At 22.5% G+C, this 13,319-nt stretch overlaps 1 protein-coding gene across 1 annotated transcript in view; it reads left to right on the forward strand.

Moving 5' to 3' along the window:
- LOC141395412 (ras-related and estrogen-regulated growth inhibitor-like protein) overlaps positions 1-13,319 on the forward strand; it is a 90,222-nt gene that overhangs the window by 60,007 nt on the left and 16,896 nt on the right. The window contains exon 4 of the mRNA XM_073971227.1: positions 6,761-6,916. Coding sequence (XP_073827328.1) covers positions 6,761-6,916 — 156 coding nt within the window. The remainder of the gene's footprint in view (positions 1-6,760; positions 6,917-13,319) is intronic.

Below are 13,319 nucleotides of genomic sequence, written 5' to 3' on the forward strand. Positions count from 1 at the left end.
TAAAATTTAGATAAATTATAAAAACAATAAAATATATATTTTCAATTTAATTGAGAAAAATAGTATTTAAAAAATAATATTTTTTAATATAATTTATAAAATAATATTTTTTAATTAAAAATTAAAAAAATAAATAAATAAATAAAAAATATGGGTATAGTATATATAAATGTCACAGCTGGTATTATTAAAATATAAAATATTTCTCTAATCATAAAAAATTATCAAATCGGAACTAAAATAAAAATTGCAAAAATTTTTTTAATTATTTATAATTTTTTTCTTAAATTAATTTAATAAAGAAAAATAATCTTCTTATTTAATTAAAGAAATTATATTTTGTATAATTATTGGTATTTATATTCTAACAATTTATAAAATAGTAATTTTTAATTTTATTTAAAAATTAATATTTATTAATTTATTTTAAAAAATTATATGTTGTTTTTATAATTTATCTAAATATACAAGATAAATTATAAAAACAACAAAATATATATTTCCAATTTAATTGAAAAATATAATATATTTTAGTATAATGTATAAAATAATATTTTTTAATATATTTTTATTTATTTTTTAATATAAAAAACATTTTTATATTGAACAAAGTAATATCTTTGATGCGTATATTTTAACAATAAACAACAAAATATTTTTAATTAATAATGATTTTCGTTGTAAAAGCAATAATTTTTAATTTTACTTGTAATTAATAAAAATATTATTTTTTATATATTTTATAAAATATTATTTTAATTTTTTAAATTATTTTTAAATTTATTTTATTAAATAATATTGCGAATTTAGATAAATTATAAAATTAACATAATTTATATTTTTTAATTTAATTGAAAAAAATAATACTTTTATATAGCTTAAAATATAATATTTTTTAGTATAATTTAAAAAAATAATATTAATAAAATATGTATAAAAATAAAATATAATAAGAATAAAAGTAATATCTTTGAAACGTGTATTTTAACAATTAACAACAAAATATTTTTAATTAATAAATAAACATGCTTTTCATTGTAAAAGTAATAATTTTTAATTTTACTTGTAATTTATATTAATAAAAATATTACTTTTTAATATATTATTTTAATTTTTTAATTTTTTTTTTAAATTTATTTTATTAAATAATATTGCGAATTTGGATAAATTATAAAATTAACATAATTTATATTTTTTAATTTAATTGAAAAAAATAATATTTTTATATAGATTAAAATATAATATTTTTTAGCATAATTTAAAATAATAATAATAATAGTAAAATATATATAAAAATAAAATATAATAATAATAAAAAATAATATTTTCTAATTCAAAAAGTAATATCTTATAAACTTATACTTCAACAATTTATAAAATAATATTTTTAATTAATAAATAAACATGTTTTCCGTTTATTTTTATATTAATAAAAAATATTGTTTTTTAATTTAATTTATAAAATAATATTATAATTTTTTTTATTACTTTAATTTAAACAAAAATTGCATCATAATTTTTTTTATTTTTTAATAAAAGTATTATTTTTTAATTTATTTTATAAAATAATATTGTGAATTTAGATCAATTATAAAAATAACATAATATATATTTTTAATTTAATAAAAAAAATTGTTATACGGGTTAAAATATAATATTTTTAGTATAATTTAAAAAAATATTTTTTAATATAAATTAAAAAATAATATTTTTTAATTGAAAATAGCAATGTCATTAAATTTATATTTTACAAATTTATAAAATAATATTTTTAATTGATAAATAATGAAAAACATCATTGTAAAAGAAATAATTTTTAATTTTATTTAAAAATATTAATAAAAAATTATGTTTTTATTTATAAAATAATATTTTAATTTATTTAGCTTAAAATATAATATTTTTTAGCATAATTTAAAAAATAATATTTTCTGATTAAAAAAGTAATATCTTAAAAACTTACATTTTAAGAATTTATAAAATAATGTTTTTATTTAATAAATAAACATGTTTTCCGTTGTTTTTATACATATTAATAAAAAATATTTTTTAGTTTAATTTATAAAATAATATTATAATCCTTTAATTACTTTAATTTAAATAAAAATAGCATCCTATTTTTTATTTTTTTAATAATAAAAGTATTATTTTTTAATTTTTTTTTTAAATAATATTTATTAATTTATTTTATAAAATAATATTGTGAATTTAGATCAATTATAAAAATAACATAATATATATTTTTTAATTTAATTAAAAAAATAAAATTGTTATACGGGTTAAAATATAATATTTTTAGCATAATTTAAAAAACATTTAATATAAATTACAAAATAATATTTTTTAATTTCAAAAAGCAGTGTCATTAAAATTTATATTTTAACAATTTATAAAATAATATTTTATTTGATAAATAAATATGTTTTTCGTTGTAAAAGAAATAATTTCTAATTTTATTTAAAAATATTAATAAAAAATTTATTTTTTTATTTATAAAATAATATTTAATTTAAATAAAATTAATAATAAAATTAATAATAATTAAATAAAATTAATTAATAATTGCAACAAATCAGATGTAAAATCAAAATTGCATTTATTTTTTTATATTTTTTTATAATAAAATATTATTTTTCAAATTAATTTATAAAAAAAATATTTTCATTTTTATTTATTTATTACTAAATTTATAATTTATTTATTATTTAATATAATTTAAAAACTAATGCTTTAATTTATTTTGAGAAGTTTTTTTATTATATATATTGATATTTATATTTTAACTAATAATTTTTAATTAATTTTAAAAATAATATTTATTAATTAATTTTATTAAATAATATTATGAATTTAGATGATAAAAACTATCATAATATATTTTTTTTAATTTAATTGATCAAATAATATTGTATATAGTTTAAAAATAATAATTTTAGTATAGTATTAATAGATTTTAATATAATTTAAAAATATATATTTTTTAATTGAAAAAGTAATATCTTAAATATTTTAATTTTTTTAAATTATTTTATTATTTATTATTTATTTCTTTTTTTTTCAATAATATAAATATTAATTTTTAATGCAATTTAAAAAATACTATTTTTAATTTTAAAAAATTAAAAAAAAAATTAAAAAATAATAATTAAAAACAATTAATAAAATAATATTTTTAATTTTTTAAATAATAATTTTTAATTTTTTAAATAATATTTGTATATGTTTAAAAATAATAATTTTAATATAGTATTATTAGATTTTAATATAATTTAAAATGATATATTTTTTTAATTGATAAAGTAATATCTTAAATATTTTATTTTTTTTAATTATTTTTGATTTGATTTAAATTAAATAAAAATTGCAACATTTATTTATATTTTCAATAATATAAATATTAATTTTTAATGCAATTTAGAAAATATTATTTTTTTTTTGTAATTTAATTAAAAAATAATAATAATTGAAACAATAATTAAAAACAATTAATTAATTAAATAATATTTGTATATAGTTTAAAAATAATAATTTTAGTATCGTATTAATAGATTTAAGTGTAATTTAAAATGACATATTATTATTTTATTAAATTATTTTTTATTCAATTTAATTTAAATAAAAATTGTAACCTTTATTTCTTTTTTTAAATAATATAAATATTAATTTTTAATGCAGTATAGAAAATACTATTTTTAATTTTATTTGTAATTTAATTAAAAAATATTAATAAAAAAATTATTTTTTGATTAAATTTATAAAAAAATATTATAATTTTTAATTAATTTAATTTAAATAAAAAATGCAGCAATACATTTTTTAAAAATAAAAATATTAACTTTTAATTCAATTTAAGAAATAATATATATTGCTTTATTTTATAAAAATAACATAATATAGTTTTTAATTCAATTGAAAAATTAATATTTTGATATAGTTTAAAAAATATTATTTTTACTATAATTAAAAAAAATATTTTATAATATAATTAAAAAATAATTTAAATGAAAAAAAAAATAATATAATTAGTGAAATTTTAAATGATTTTTTTTTTATATATTTAATTCATATAATAATTATTTTTAGTCAATTTAATTTAAATAAAAATTTCAACATTTATTTCTTTTTTTAATAATAAAAATATTAGTTTTTAATGCAATTTATAAAATACTATTTTTAATTCTATTTGTAATTTAATTAAAAAATATTAATAAAAAATATTTTCTAATTTAATTTATAAAAAAAATATTATTATTTTTAATTAATTTAATTTAAATAAAAATGAAACAATATATGTTTTAAAAATAAAAATTATATTTTTTTATTCAATTTAAGAAATAATATTAATTAATTTATTTTATAAAAATAACATAATATGTTTTTTTTAATATAGTTTAAAAAATATTATTCTTAGTATAATTTTAAAAATAAAATTTTATAAAAAAAATAATGTCTTTTTTACTAATTAAATTTTAAAAGATTATTTTAAGTATTTAATTTATATAATAATATCCAGTTTATAATTATTTTATTTAAAAATATTCGTTTTTAATTTAATTAAAGAATTAATATTTTTCATATTTATATTTTAACAGTTTATAAAATATTAATTTTTAATTTAATTAAAAAATAAAAACTTTAATTTAATTAATAAAAGTATATATTAATAAAAGTATATTGAATTAATAAAAGTAATTTTTAATTGTATGTATAATTTAATTTTAAAATATTTAAAAAAAGAAATATATATATATATATATATATATATATATATATATATATAAAAACGGTACTATGGAAAAATATTTCTATAATATAAGCGACAACTTGAATTTGAAATTAATTTAACTTGTCACATAAAAAAATTTTAACATAAAAAATAATTTTTTTTGTGGATATTATGGCCGTGTTTATTTATTAATATAAAGTGGTTTTCACTGGGCTGATTTGGTCAGTTATGTGATGGAATAAAGAGTAGATAATGAAATAAATTAGTTTTATTTATTCCATCACATAACTGACCAAATCAGCCCAGTGAAAACCACTTTATATTAATAATTTTTTTAGTATTACCTAAAAATAACATTTATTTTTTATTAATTTTATTAGAATTTGCAATGCATGTTTTTTTTCTTTTCTTAAATCCTCATCATTCCAAATATTTTCCAAAAAGTCTCCTTCCTTCTAAACTACTTTTCACCAAAGCAATTTCAAATTTTCTCTTCTGAAACTTATTTAAATTATAATGATTTTCCATTTATTTTGATTATTAATGCTTGCATTATTAACTTGTTAATATATGTATATATTTTTATTGAGAAACAAAATCCATACAAACATTAATTTCATATTTTTTGTTCATACTGGCAAACAAATTTGCATTTAAAACACAAACAATTTATTAGATTTTTATTGGTTATTGCAGTTTGAAATTTTCCAAAAAGAAAACGAAGCAAATCAAATTCAGAACTAATGGATCTTTGTTAGCCAGGCAGGCAGGCACACGATAGATACATCAATCTGTCGTCTAAATGAAAAATACACATCACAATTCGAATTGAATCAGGAGGAATGAAAAGAATGTGGAATAACATTTATTAGCTTGTACATATCCCAAAAAGCAACAAAACATCTAGAAAAAAATTAAATTAATTGTTAAATTGATGTTTTTGAGAACACATACGCAACACAAGTGGGAAGAGTAAAGTCCCCATGAAAAGCAAAAAAATGTGAAAACTAATGTTTTTTGCTACAATAAAAATTTATAATGACATTGCTTTGGCATTTTAATGTACATATGAACACTTTTTTGTGGTTTTTTTTATGAGGGATTTAAAATATTTTGCAAAAAAAAAAAACAAATAAAAAACATGTTTTTAGTTATGAATTTTGTATAAGAGATTTGAAATTTAAAATGTTTTGCACAAATGAAGCAATGTTTTTAGTTTTGGAAATTTACCAAAAACAAAATGTTGTTTTCTGTCAATATTATTAATTACAGTTTGCGGAAATTAATATTCTGAACTAATAAATAACCTCATTCCAATATTAATATTAAATGTCTTCAGTCAAGAATAATTTCTAAAAATATTCCACAAATTAAAATAGACAGCCTAAAAATAATCTAGCGTATACACTATGTAAGCACTATTTAAATTATTTATACGCTTCATTGCCTATTAATATTATGTATACACTCAGAATGGCAAAATACAAAAAAATATTGAAATATTACAATTTGTGTATTGATCTCAAAAATTCGAACAAACAAAATATTACATGCATATTATTATTTGTTTGCCTTATTAGGGAACAGTATCAGAACACTCAAAAACCAAGATTTTGCCCCGATCTGGTAACATATTTACATATTCCCTTTGATCTAAAGTTTTCAAATATGCCACAACACTTTATGGGGGTGTGCAATTACAATTTCGAATTATTTATTTGACATTTTACCATTTATCATTATTTTGTAATGCCAAACATTTCAAAGTTTACAAGAAAAAAAAACTCAAAACAACTACCGCAAAAAAACTCCAGATGGCCAAACTAAAAAATTCCTCTCCAAAAAATATGCAAACACATAAAATTTTAATTTATTATTTATAACCAATATTTCTGAGGGGGGAACTAAAAACAACAAAACAATCCATTTTTGTGGGTAAACACACAATTTCGATTTTTCTAATTTTTTATTCCTCTCTAATTTTTTATTTGTTTCTAATTTTTATTTGTGTGTTTTTTCTTCATTTCGTTACAGGTTCTATGGGCAGATGCCTGCATGATCGTTTACAATATCACACAACGTAGCAGTTTTGAATATGCGGCCAAATGTCTGGCCGAATTCAAATCATTACAGAATGCACCCACAGCCTATTTGGTGGGGAACAAAGCTGATTTGGATCATTTAAGAGAGGTAAGGCAGAAAAGCAACAACAAATAAACCATTTGAAATGTGGTTTCTAGTGGTGAAAGATTTTTCTATTTTCCTGGTTGGGTTTAAAAATAGTTTTTTTTATTAAGGGACAAGCATATTTTTCATTGTGGACTTATTAACAAATTAACGCCGAAATGAAGGAAAAAAAAATGCATGAAATTAATTTTGTCTTGTCATAGGTCAGCAGCGCGGACAAGTGTTTTGGCCTTTTTCTCTATGAGATTTATGGTGATGGGAAAAGTTTTTAAAACAACAACAATAAGAAGAAAATAAATGCAAGGCCTTACGCAACATGTGGTGATTAGGGAATTAGACAAATTTGGGTCATAAACTTTTCCCCTCCAGAACAAGAACAATTTAAGATATGGGAATTTTTTGTGTGGTCTGGAAGGGGGAGAAGTGTGATTGGGTGTTAATTTCAAAACAATTAAATCTTGTTTTGTCTTAAATATATCATTAACAGTGGGATATGTGTGATTAAATATTGTAAAAAACATGTTATGTTGCAATTAAGTTAATGAATGCACCAGTGAGAGCATCCCACCCCCTGCCGGCAGTGCAATGTTTTCAAAACATTGCCATGCATTTTGGAAAATTATACAAAACTGTGAAGAAAATATTAATTATTTGTTGTTTGTTAGGAAATTCCAGCTGTCAATGCAAATTGCATTTTGACTAATTTTCAATAAAATAGTAATTGTTTAATGAATTTTTATTTTACAACGCTGTGAAGATGCAACGCATACAGTCATTATTCACTTCAGCATTGCAGCACATAATAATTTGTTAAATAAACAAAAAAAATGTGTTTGAATTTGAAAGAAGTGGAATATTAAAAAAAATCCCACAAACATGCAGGAATATTCTAAAACAGCAATAAAAAATGTACCCAACTAAGCAACTTCAATAATAAATAGTGGAGCCAGTCATAAAACACTGTAAAGAAGATAAGAAATATACCTGAAATTGTTTATTTTAAATATAATAAAAAAATCCCCTCAGATTTTGAGTCATGTAAAAACTTCTCTGCAAGTGGCGTCTTACGACACGCCGTTGGAACTCGACTATAAAAAAGTAGGTCCCACATCATTAAACATTAAACATATATGAATCGGGATGTATTCAGAGATATTAGAGAACTCTTTCTTTTTCCTTCAATGCTGTACCCATTATATTTCCCAGCAAAAAATTAGCATCAAAGTTCGTATGAAAACCACTTTATTTAAATTATTTTTCAACATTTTCAAAATATGACAATTTTTCTGCCAATACCAAATTTTAGAACAATTATGTTAATGGAAAAAATGTTCTACACAAAAATCCACTATAAATTGCCGAACAAAAGATATTTGTAGTTTTAATACATATCAGTAAAATCTCAGTAGCAATTATAGCATATATCGAAATTAATTTCATATTGGGTTGCGTATACGTGTTGACAGCATGTATACGTCACATAGTCCACATTATACAAATAGAGCAACAAAGTATTTTTACAGATAGTCTTCTTCAAAAGAAAATTCTTTAAAAATCCACGCCTTGGGTTGAAAGAGAAAGCCTAGAAAATACTTTGAAAATCATGTCTAGAAAAATCTTTAAAAATCCACGCCTTGGGTTGAAAGAGAAAGCCTAGAAAATACTTTGAAAATTAGGTCTAGAAAATTCTTTAAAAATCCACGCCTTGGGTTGAAAGAGAAAACCTAGAAAATTCTTTGAAAATCAGGCCTAGAAAATTCTTTAAAAATCCACGCCTTGGGTTGAAAGAGAAAACCTAGAAAATACTTTGAAAATCAGGCCTAGAAAATTCTTTAAAAAACAGGCCTAGAAAATTCTGAAAAAATCCACGCCTTGGGTTGAAAGAGAAAGCCTAGAAAATACTTTGAAAATCAGGTCTTGAAAATTCTTTAAAAATCAGGCCTAGAAAATTCTTTGAAAATCCACGCCTTGTGTTAAAAGAAAAAGCTTAGAAAATGCTTTGAAAATCCAAGCCTAGAAAATTCTTTAAAAATCCACGCCTTGTGTTGAAAGAGAAAACCTAGAAAATACTTTGAAAATCAGGCCTAGAAAATTCTTTAAAAATCCACGCCTTGGGTTGAAAGAGGAAACCTAGAAAATACTTTGAAAATCAGGCCTAGAAAATTCTTTAAAAATCCACGCCTTACGTTGAAAGAGAAAACTTAGAAAATACTTTGAAAATACAGGCCTAGAAAATTCTTTAAAAATCCACGCCTTGGGTTGAAAGAGAAAACCTAGAAAATACTAAGAAAATCAGGCCTAGAAATCCTTTAAACATCCACTCCTTAGATGGAGAAGGAAGGCTTGAAAAAATATTTGCAAACTCCACGTCTTTGGTGGAAAAGGAAGTCTTGAAAAATTCTTTGGAAATCCACACTTTGGGTGGCAAAATAGAGCCTGGAAAATACCTTGAAAATCCATGCCTTGAGTGTCAATAGAAAGTCTAGAAAATTCTTTGAAAATCCATGCATTGTGTGGCAAAGGAAGGTTTAGAAAATACTTTGAAAATCCACGCATTGTGTGGCAAAGGAAGGTTTAGAAAATACTTTGAAAATCCACGCCTTGTGTGGCAAAGGAAGGTTTAGAAAATTCTGTGGGAATCCAAGATTTGTGTGGCTAAAGAAATCTTAGAAAATACTCAGAAAATCCAAGATTTGCGTGGCTAAAGAAAGCCTAGAAAATACTCAGAAAATCCAAGATTTGTGTGGCTCAAGAAAACCTAGAAAGTACTCTGAAAATCCAAGATTTTTGTGGGTCAAAAAAGGCTTAAAAAATTCTTTGAAAAATCCACACCTTGTGGGACAAAAAAAGGCTTAAAAAATTCATTAAAAAATCCACGACTTGAGTGTCAAAAGAAACTCTAGAAAAAAGTCTTTGAAAAATCCACGCCTTGTGGGGCAAAAAAAGGTTTAAGCAATTCTTTGAAAAATCCACGCCTTGTGGGGCAAAAAAAGGTTTAAGCAATTCTTTGAAAAATCCACGCCTTGTGGGGCAAAAAAGGTTTAAACAATTCTTTGAAAAATCCACGCCTTGTGGGGCAAAAAAAGGTTTAAACAATTCTTTGAAAAATCCACGCCTTGTGGGGCAAAAAAAGGTTAAAAAATTCTTTGAAAAATCCACGCCTTGTGGGGCAAAAAAGGTTTAAACAATTCTTTGAAAAATCAACGACTTGTGGGGCAAAAAAAAGCCTTAAAAAATTCTTTGAAAAATCCACGTCTTGTGGGGCAAAAAAAGGTTTAAACAATTCTTTGAAAAATCAACGACTTGTGGGGCAAAAAAAGGCTTAAAAAATTCTTTGAAAAATCCACGCCTTGTGGGGCAAAAAAAGGCTTAAAAAATTCTTTGAAAAATCCACGCCTTGTGGGGCAAAAAAAGGCTTAAAAAATTCTTTGAAAAATCCACGCCTTGTGGGGCAAAAAAAGGCTTAAAAAATTCTTTGAAAAATCCACGCCTTGTGGGGCAAAAAAAAGGCTTAAAAAATTCTTTGAAAAATCCACGTCTTGTGTGGGAAAGGATGGCTTATTTTTTCTTTAAATCCCCGCCTTGTGGGGCAAAAAAAAAAAGACTTAAACAATTCTTTGAAAAATCCACGTCTTGTGTGGGAAAGCAAGGCTTTTTTAATCCCCTCCTTGTGTTGAAAGGAAGTCTTGAAAATATTTTTGAAAATTCGCTCTTTTTGTGGGAAAGAAAGACTTGAAAATATCTTTGAATAATTCGCTCTTTTTGTGGGAAAGGAAGACTTGACAATTTTTTTGAAAAATTCGCTCTTTTTGTTGGAAAGGAAGACTTGACAATTTTTTTGAAAAATCCACGCCTTGTGTTGGAAAGGAATGCTTGATTTGTTTTGAAAAATCCACGCCTTGTGTTTGTCAAACCTTCCTAGATTTTTTTTTTTAAATCCACGCCTTTTTAGAGAATGGAAGGCTCGTAAAATATTAAAAAAATGCACATCTCGTGTGACTAAGATGCTTGAAAATTCTTCAAAAAATCCACATCTTGTTTGATCAAAATGCTTGAAAAATTCTTTGAAAATTTCAAGCCTTGTGTTTTTGAAAAATCTAAGCCTTTTTTGGGAATGGAAGGATTGATTACTTTTTTCTCAGGCCAGAAATAAAAAAAAAACGCTACGTTTATTTAATTTCTAATATCGAATTTGAAATTTGATTGTGTGTTGCGTATAAGTATTGACAACATGTATACGACACCTATCACATCTTTAGTATTTTAAAGAGCCCACTAACACTTATATAATTAACTGGTGGACTTCCAGCAGATCATTCATTTATGAAATTCAGGAACTTAATAAGTCTAAATATGTTTTCGTTAATTCGTACATTTGTGCTTAATCGCTGTTTTCTCACCTCACCCGCATGAAAATTATGGTTTGGACACCACATACATATGTTGGGGTCAAATACGTTGTAGATAGTTTGAAATCGATTTTGCAAAATCCATTCGTCCGTTTGGCTAGTACTTTCACATGAAATAAGACAAATGTGATATCAATTGACAAAAACTGATCTCAAATATGCCGTTGAGGTATTTTCAACCTTTCACTAATAGAAATGATTCATGCCATGATACCAAATGCACTATTGCATATTTCATAATTTTTATCTGCATCATTAATGTATTGACCTTTCCTTAAAAAAAAACACTGAAATGCCAAAGAAATTTTGCCATAATATATGTACATAATATCAGCATGTAACGTGAGGCGTATAAGTCATAATGTCAAGTATACGCCAACCTGCTTTAAAACGAATTCATTCCTAAAAAAAATAGTCAACTTTAATTTTAGCAGTTGGCGTATGCGTTGTGATGTCAAGTATACGCCTACTGAACTTCTCATCAATTCTTATTCAAAAATATGTATGTATGTACATTTTTAATATTAACAAATGTAGAGAGATTTTTATAAATTCAGTAATTTCCTTTGTTTCTGATTCTTGGTATATATAACTTCAATTAGTAATTGCTAAACTGAAGATGTTGTTCACCGAAAAATTCCAAAAGTCATTTAAAGTGTTTGAATTGACATATAATTGTCAGGTGGATTAAAGAAACCGGTAGAAAGCAAATTTAAAACTGACGTCTATTTATGGTATTTTCAAAATAAAACTTTGAATTAAATATGTAACTTTTCTAATTTATTTCGCCTTACATAAATTTGACGTCATTAACTATCAACTAGAAAATCAACTCCCTGCGGATTTTCTTTTATCCAACTAAAAACCAAAACAGATATTTCCCTTTAAAGTACTAAATTAGCATTGCCACAACTCATTGCATTTCAAATATATGTGCATGTCATGTGAAGTCCACCTTCTGAATAAATTTATTAAATTCTAATTTTACGTCATTTCACAATAGAATTTTTTAAACCTAAAAACTATTTTTTAGCTATGCTAATTACAATTCCAATCAATCACGCAGAAAATCTTCATTATATAAATTAATTGCAATTATTTGAAAAAATGTTCCCCAAACCCTTTTTTGTATTTTGAGGGTCATGTTAAATAATTATTAACCCCCCCACCGAAACGTGTATTTCATTTTGCGAACTTTGGAAAAGTTCCTTGCAGATAATGATGGTGCCTCCTAATCAACAACTCACGTTAGCAAAAATTTTCCTTTTAATTACGTAGTGGCGTTTTACCGGATATGCTTGTTATCTTGTAATCTAATACATTGTTAATTGGATGTCTGAGCTAAAACAAAACAGAGCACACGCACACACAGGCACACACCAACATACAATGTCACATGAAAATTTATTAACAAAACGGCTGTCCTAGAAATTGATAGTCTGCAAATCCAGTCCATTTAAGATGGGCACGTGTAAGTTGCACAGGTTTTTCATTCTTTTTCTCTTCGATTATGTCCTCAAAACCTAGACAACACAATGACCATGACATGTTGTGCGAAAAAAATTTATGGTAAAACGTTGATGGTCCATGGTGTTTTTTTGTGGAAAAAAGTGTGACCATTTGTTAAAGGGAATATCATCATTTGGGCTATTGTTGTTTGTTGTATAGATAATTTGGAAAATATCTATCTATTGCCATGGTTATCAAGGTAAACTGGATTGTTGTTGTTATTTTCTTGAAAAGATAGAAAAAAAGAAACTGGGACAAGGAAATGCGATTCTTTGCACATTTGAATAAATGGGACAAGGTAACATAAGAAACTGATAACAGCTATTAATCAAACACAAAGGAAAAGGCAAATTGTTAAGAAAGACAACTTAAGAGGTTTATGTTTGGCAGGTGGTGGCGTATACTTGATGTCAATACGTATACGCATTGAATATAAAAAGAAGGATGGTCCGAGAGAGAATTATTAGGTCAATAAAATACGGATTAAA

This window comes from Musca autumnalis, unplaced genomic scaffold, assembly GCF_047663935.1.
Source record: "Musca autumnalis isolate F117 unplaced genomic scaffold, ASM4766393v1 scaffold_2, whole genome shotgun sequence".
Classification (NCBI taxonomy): domain Eukaryota; kingdom Metazoa; phylum Arthropoda; class Insecta; order Diptera; family Muscidae; genus Musca; species Musca autumnalis.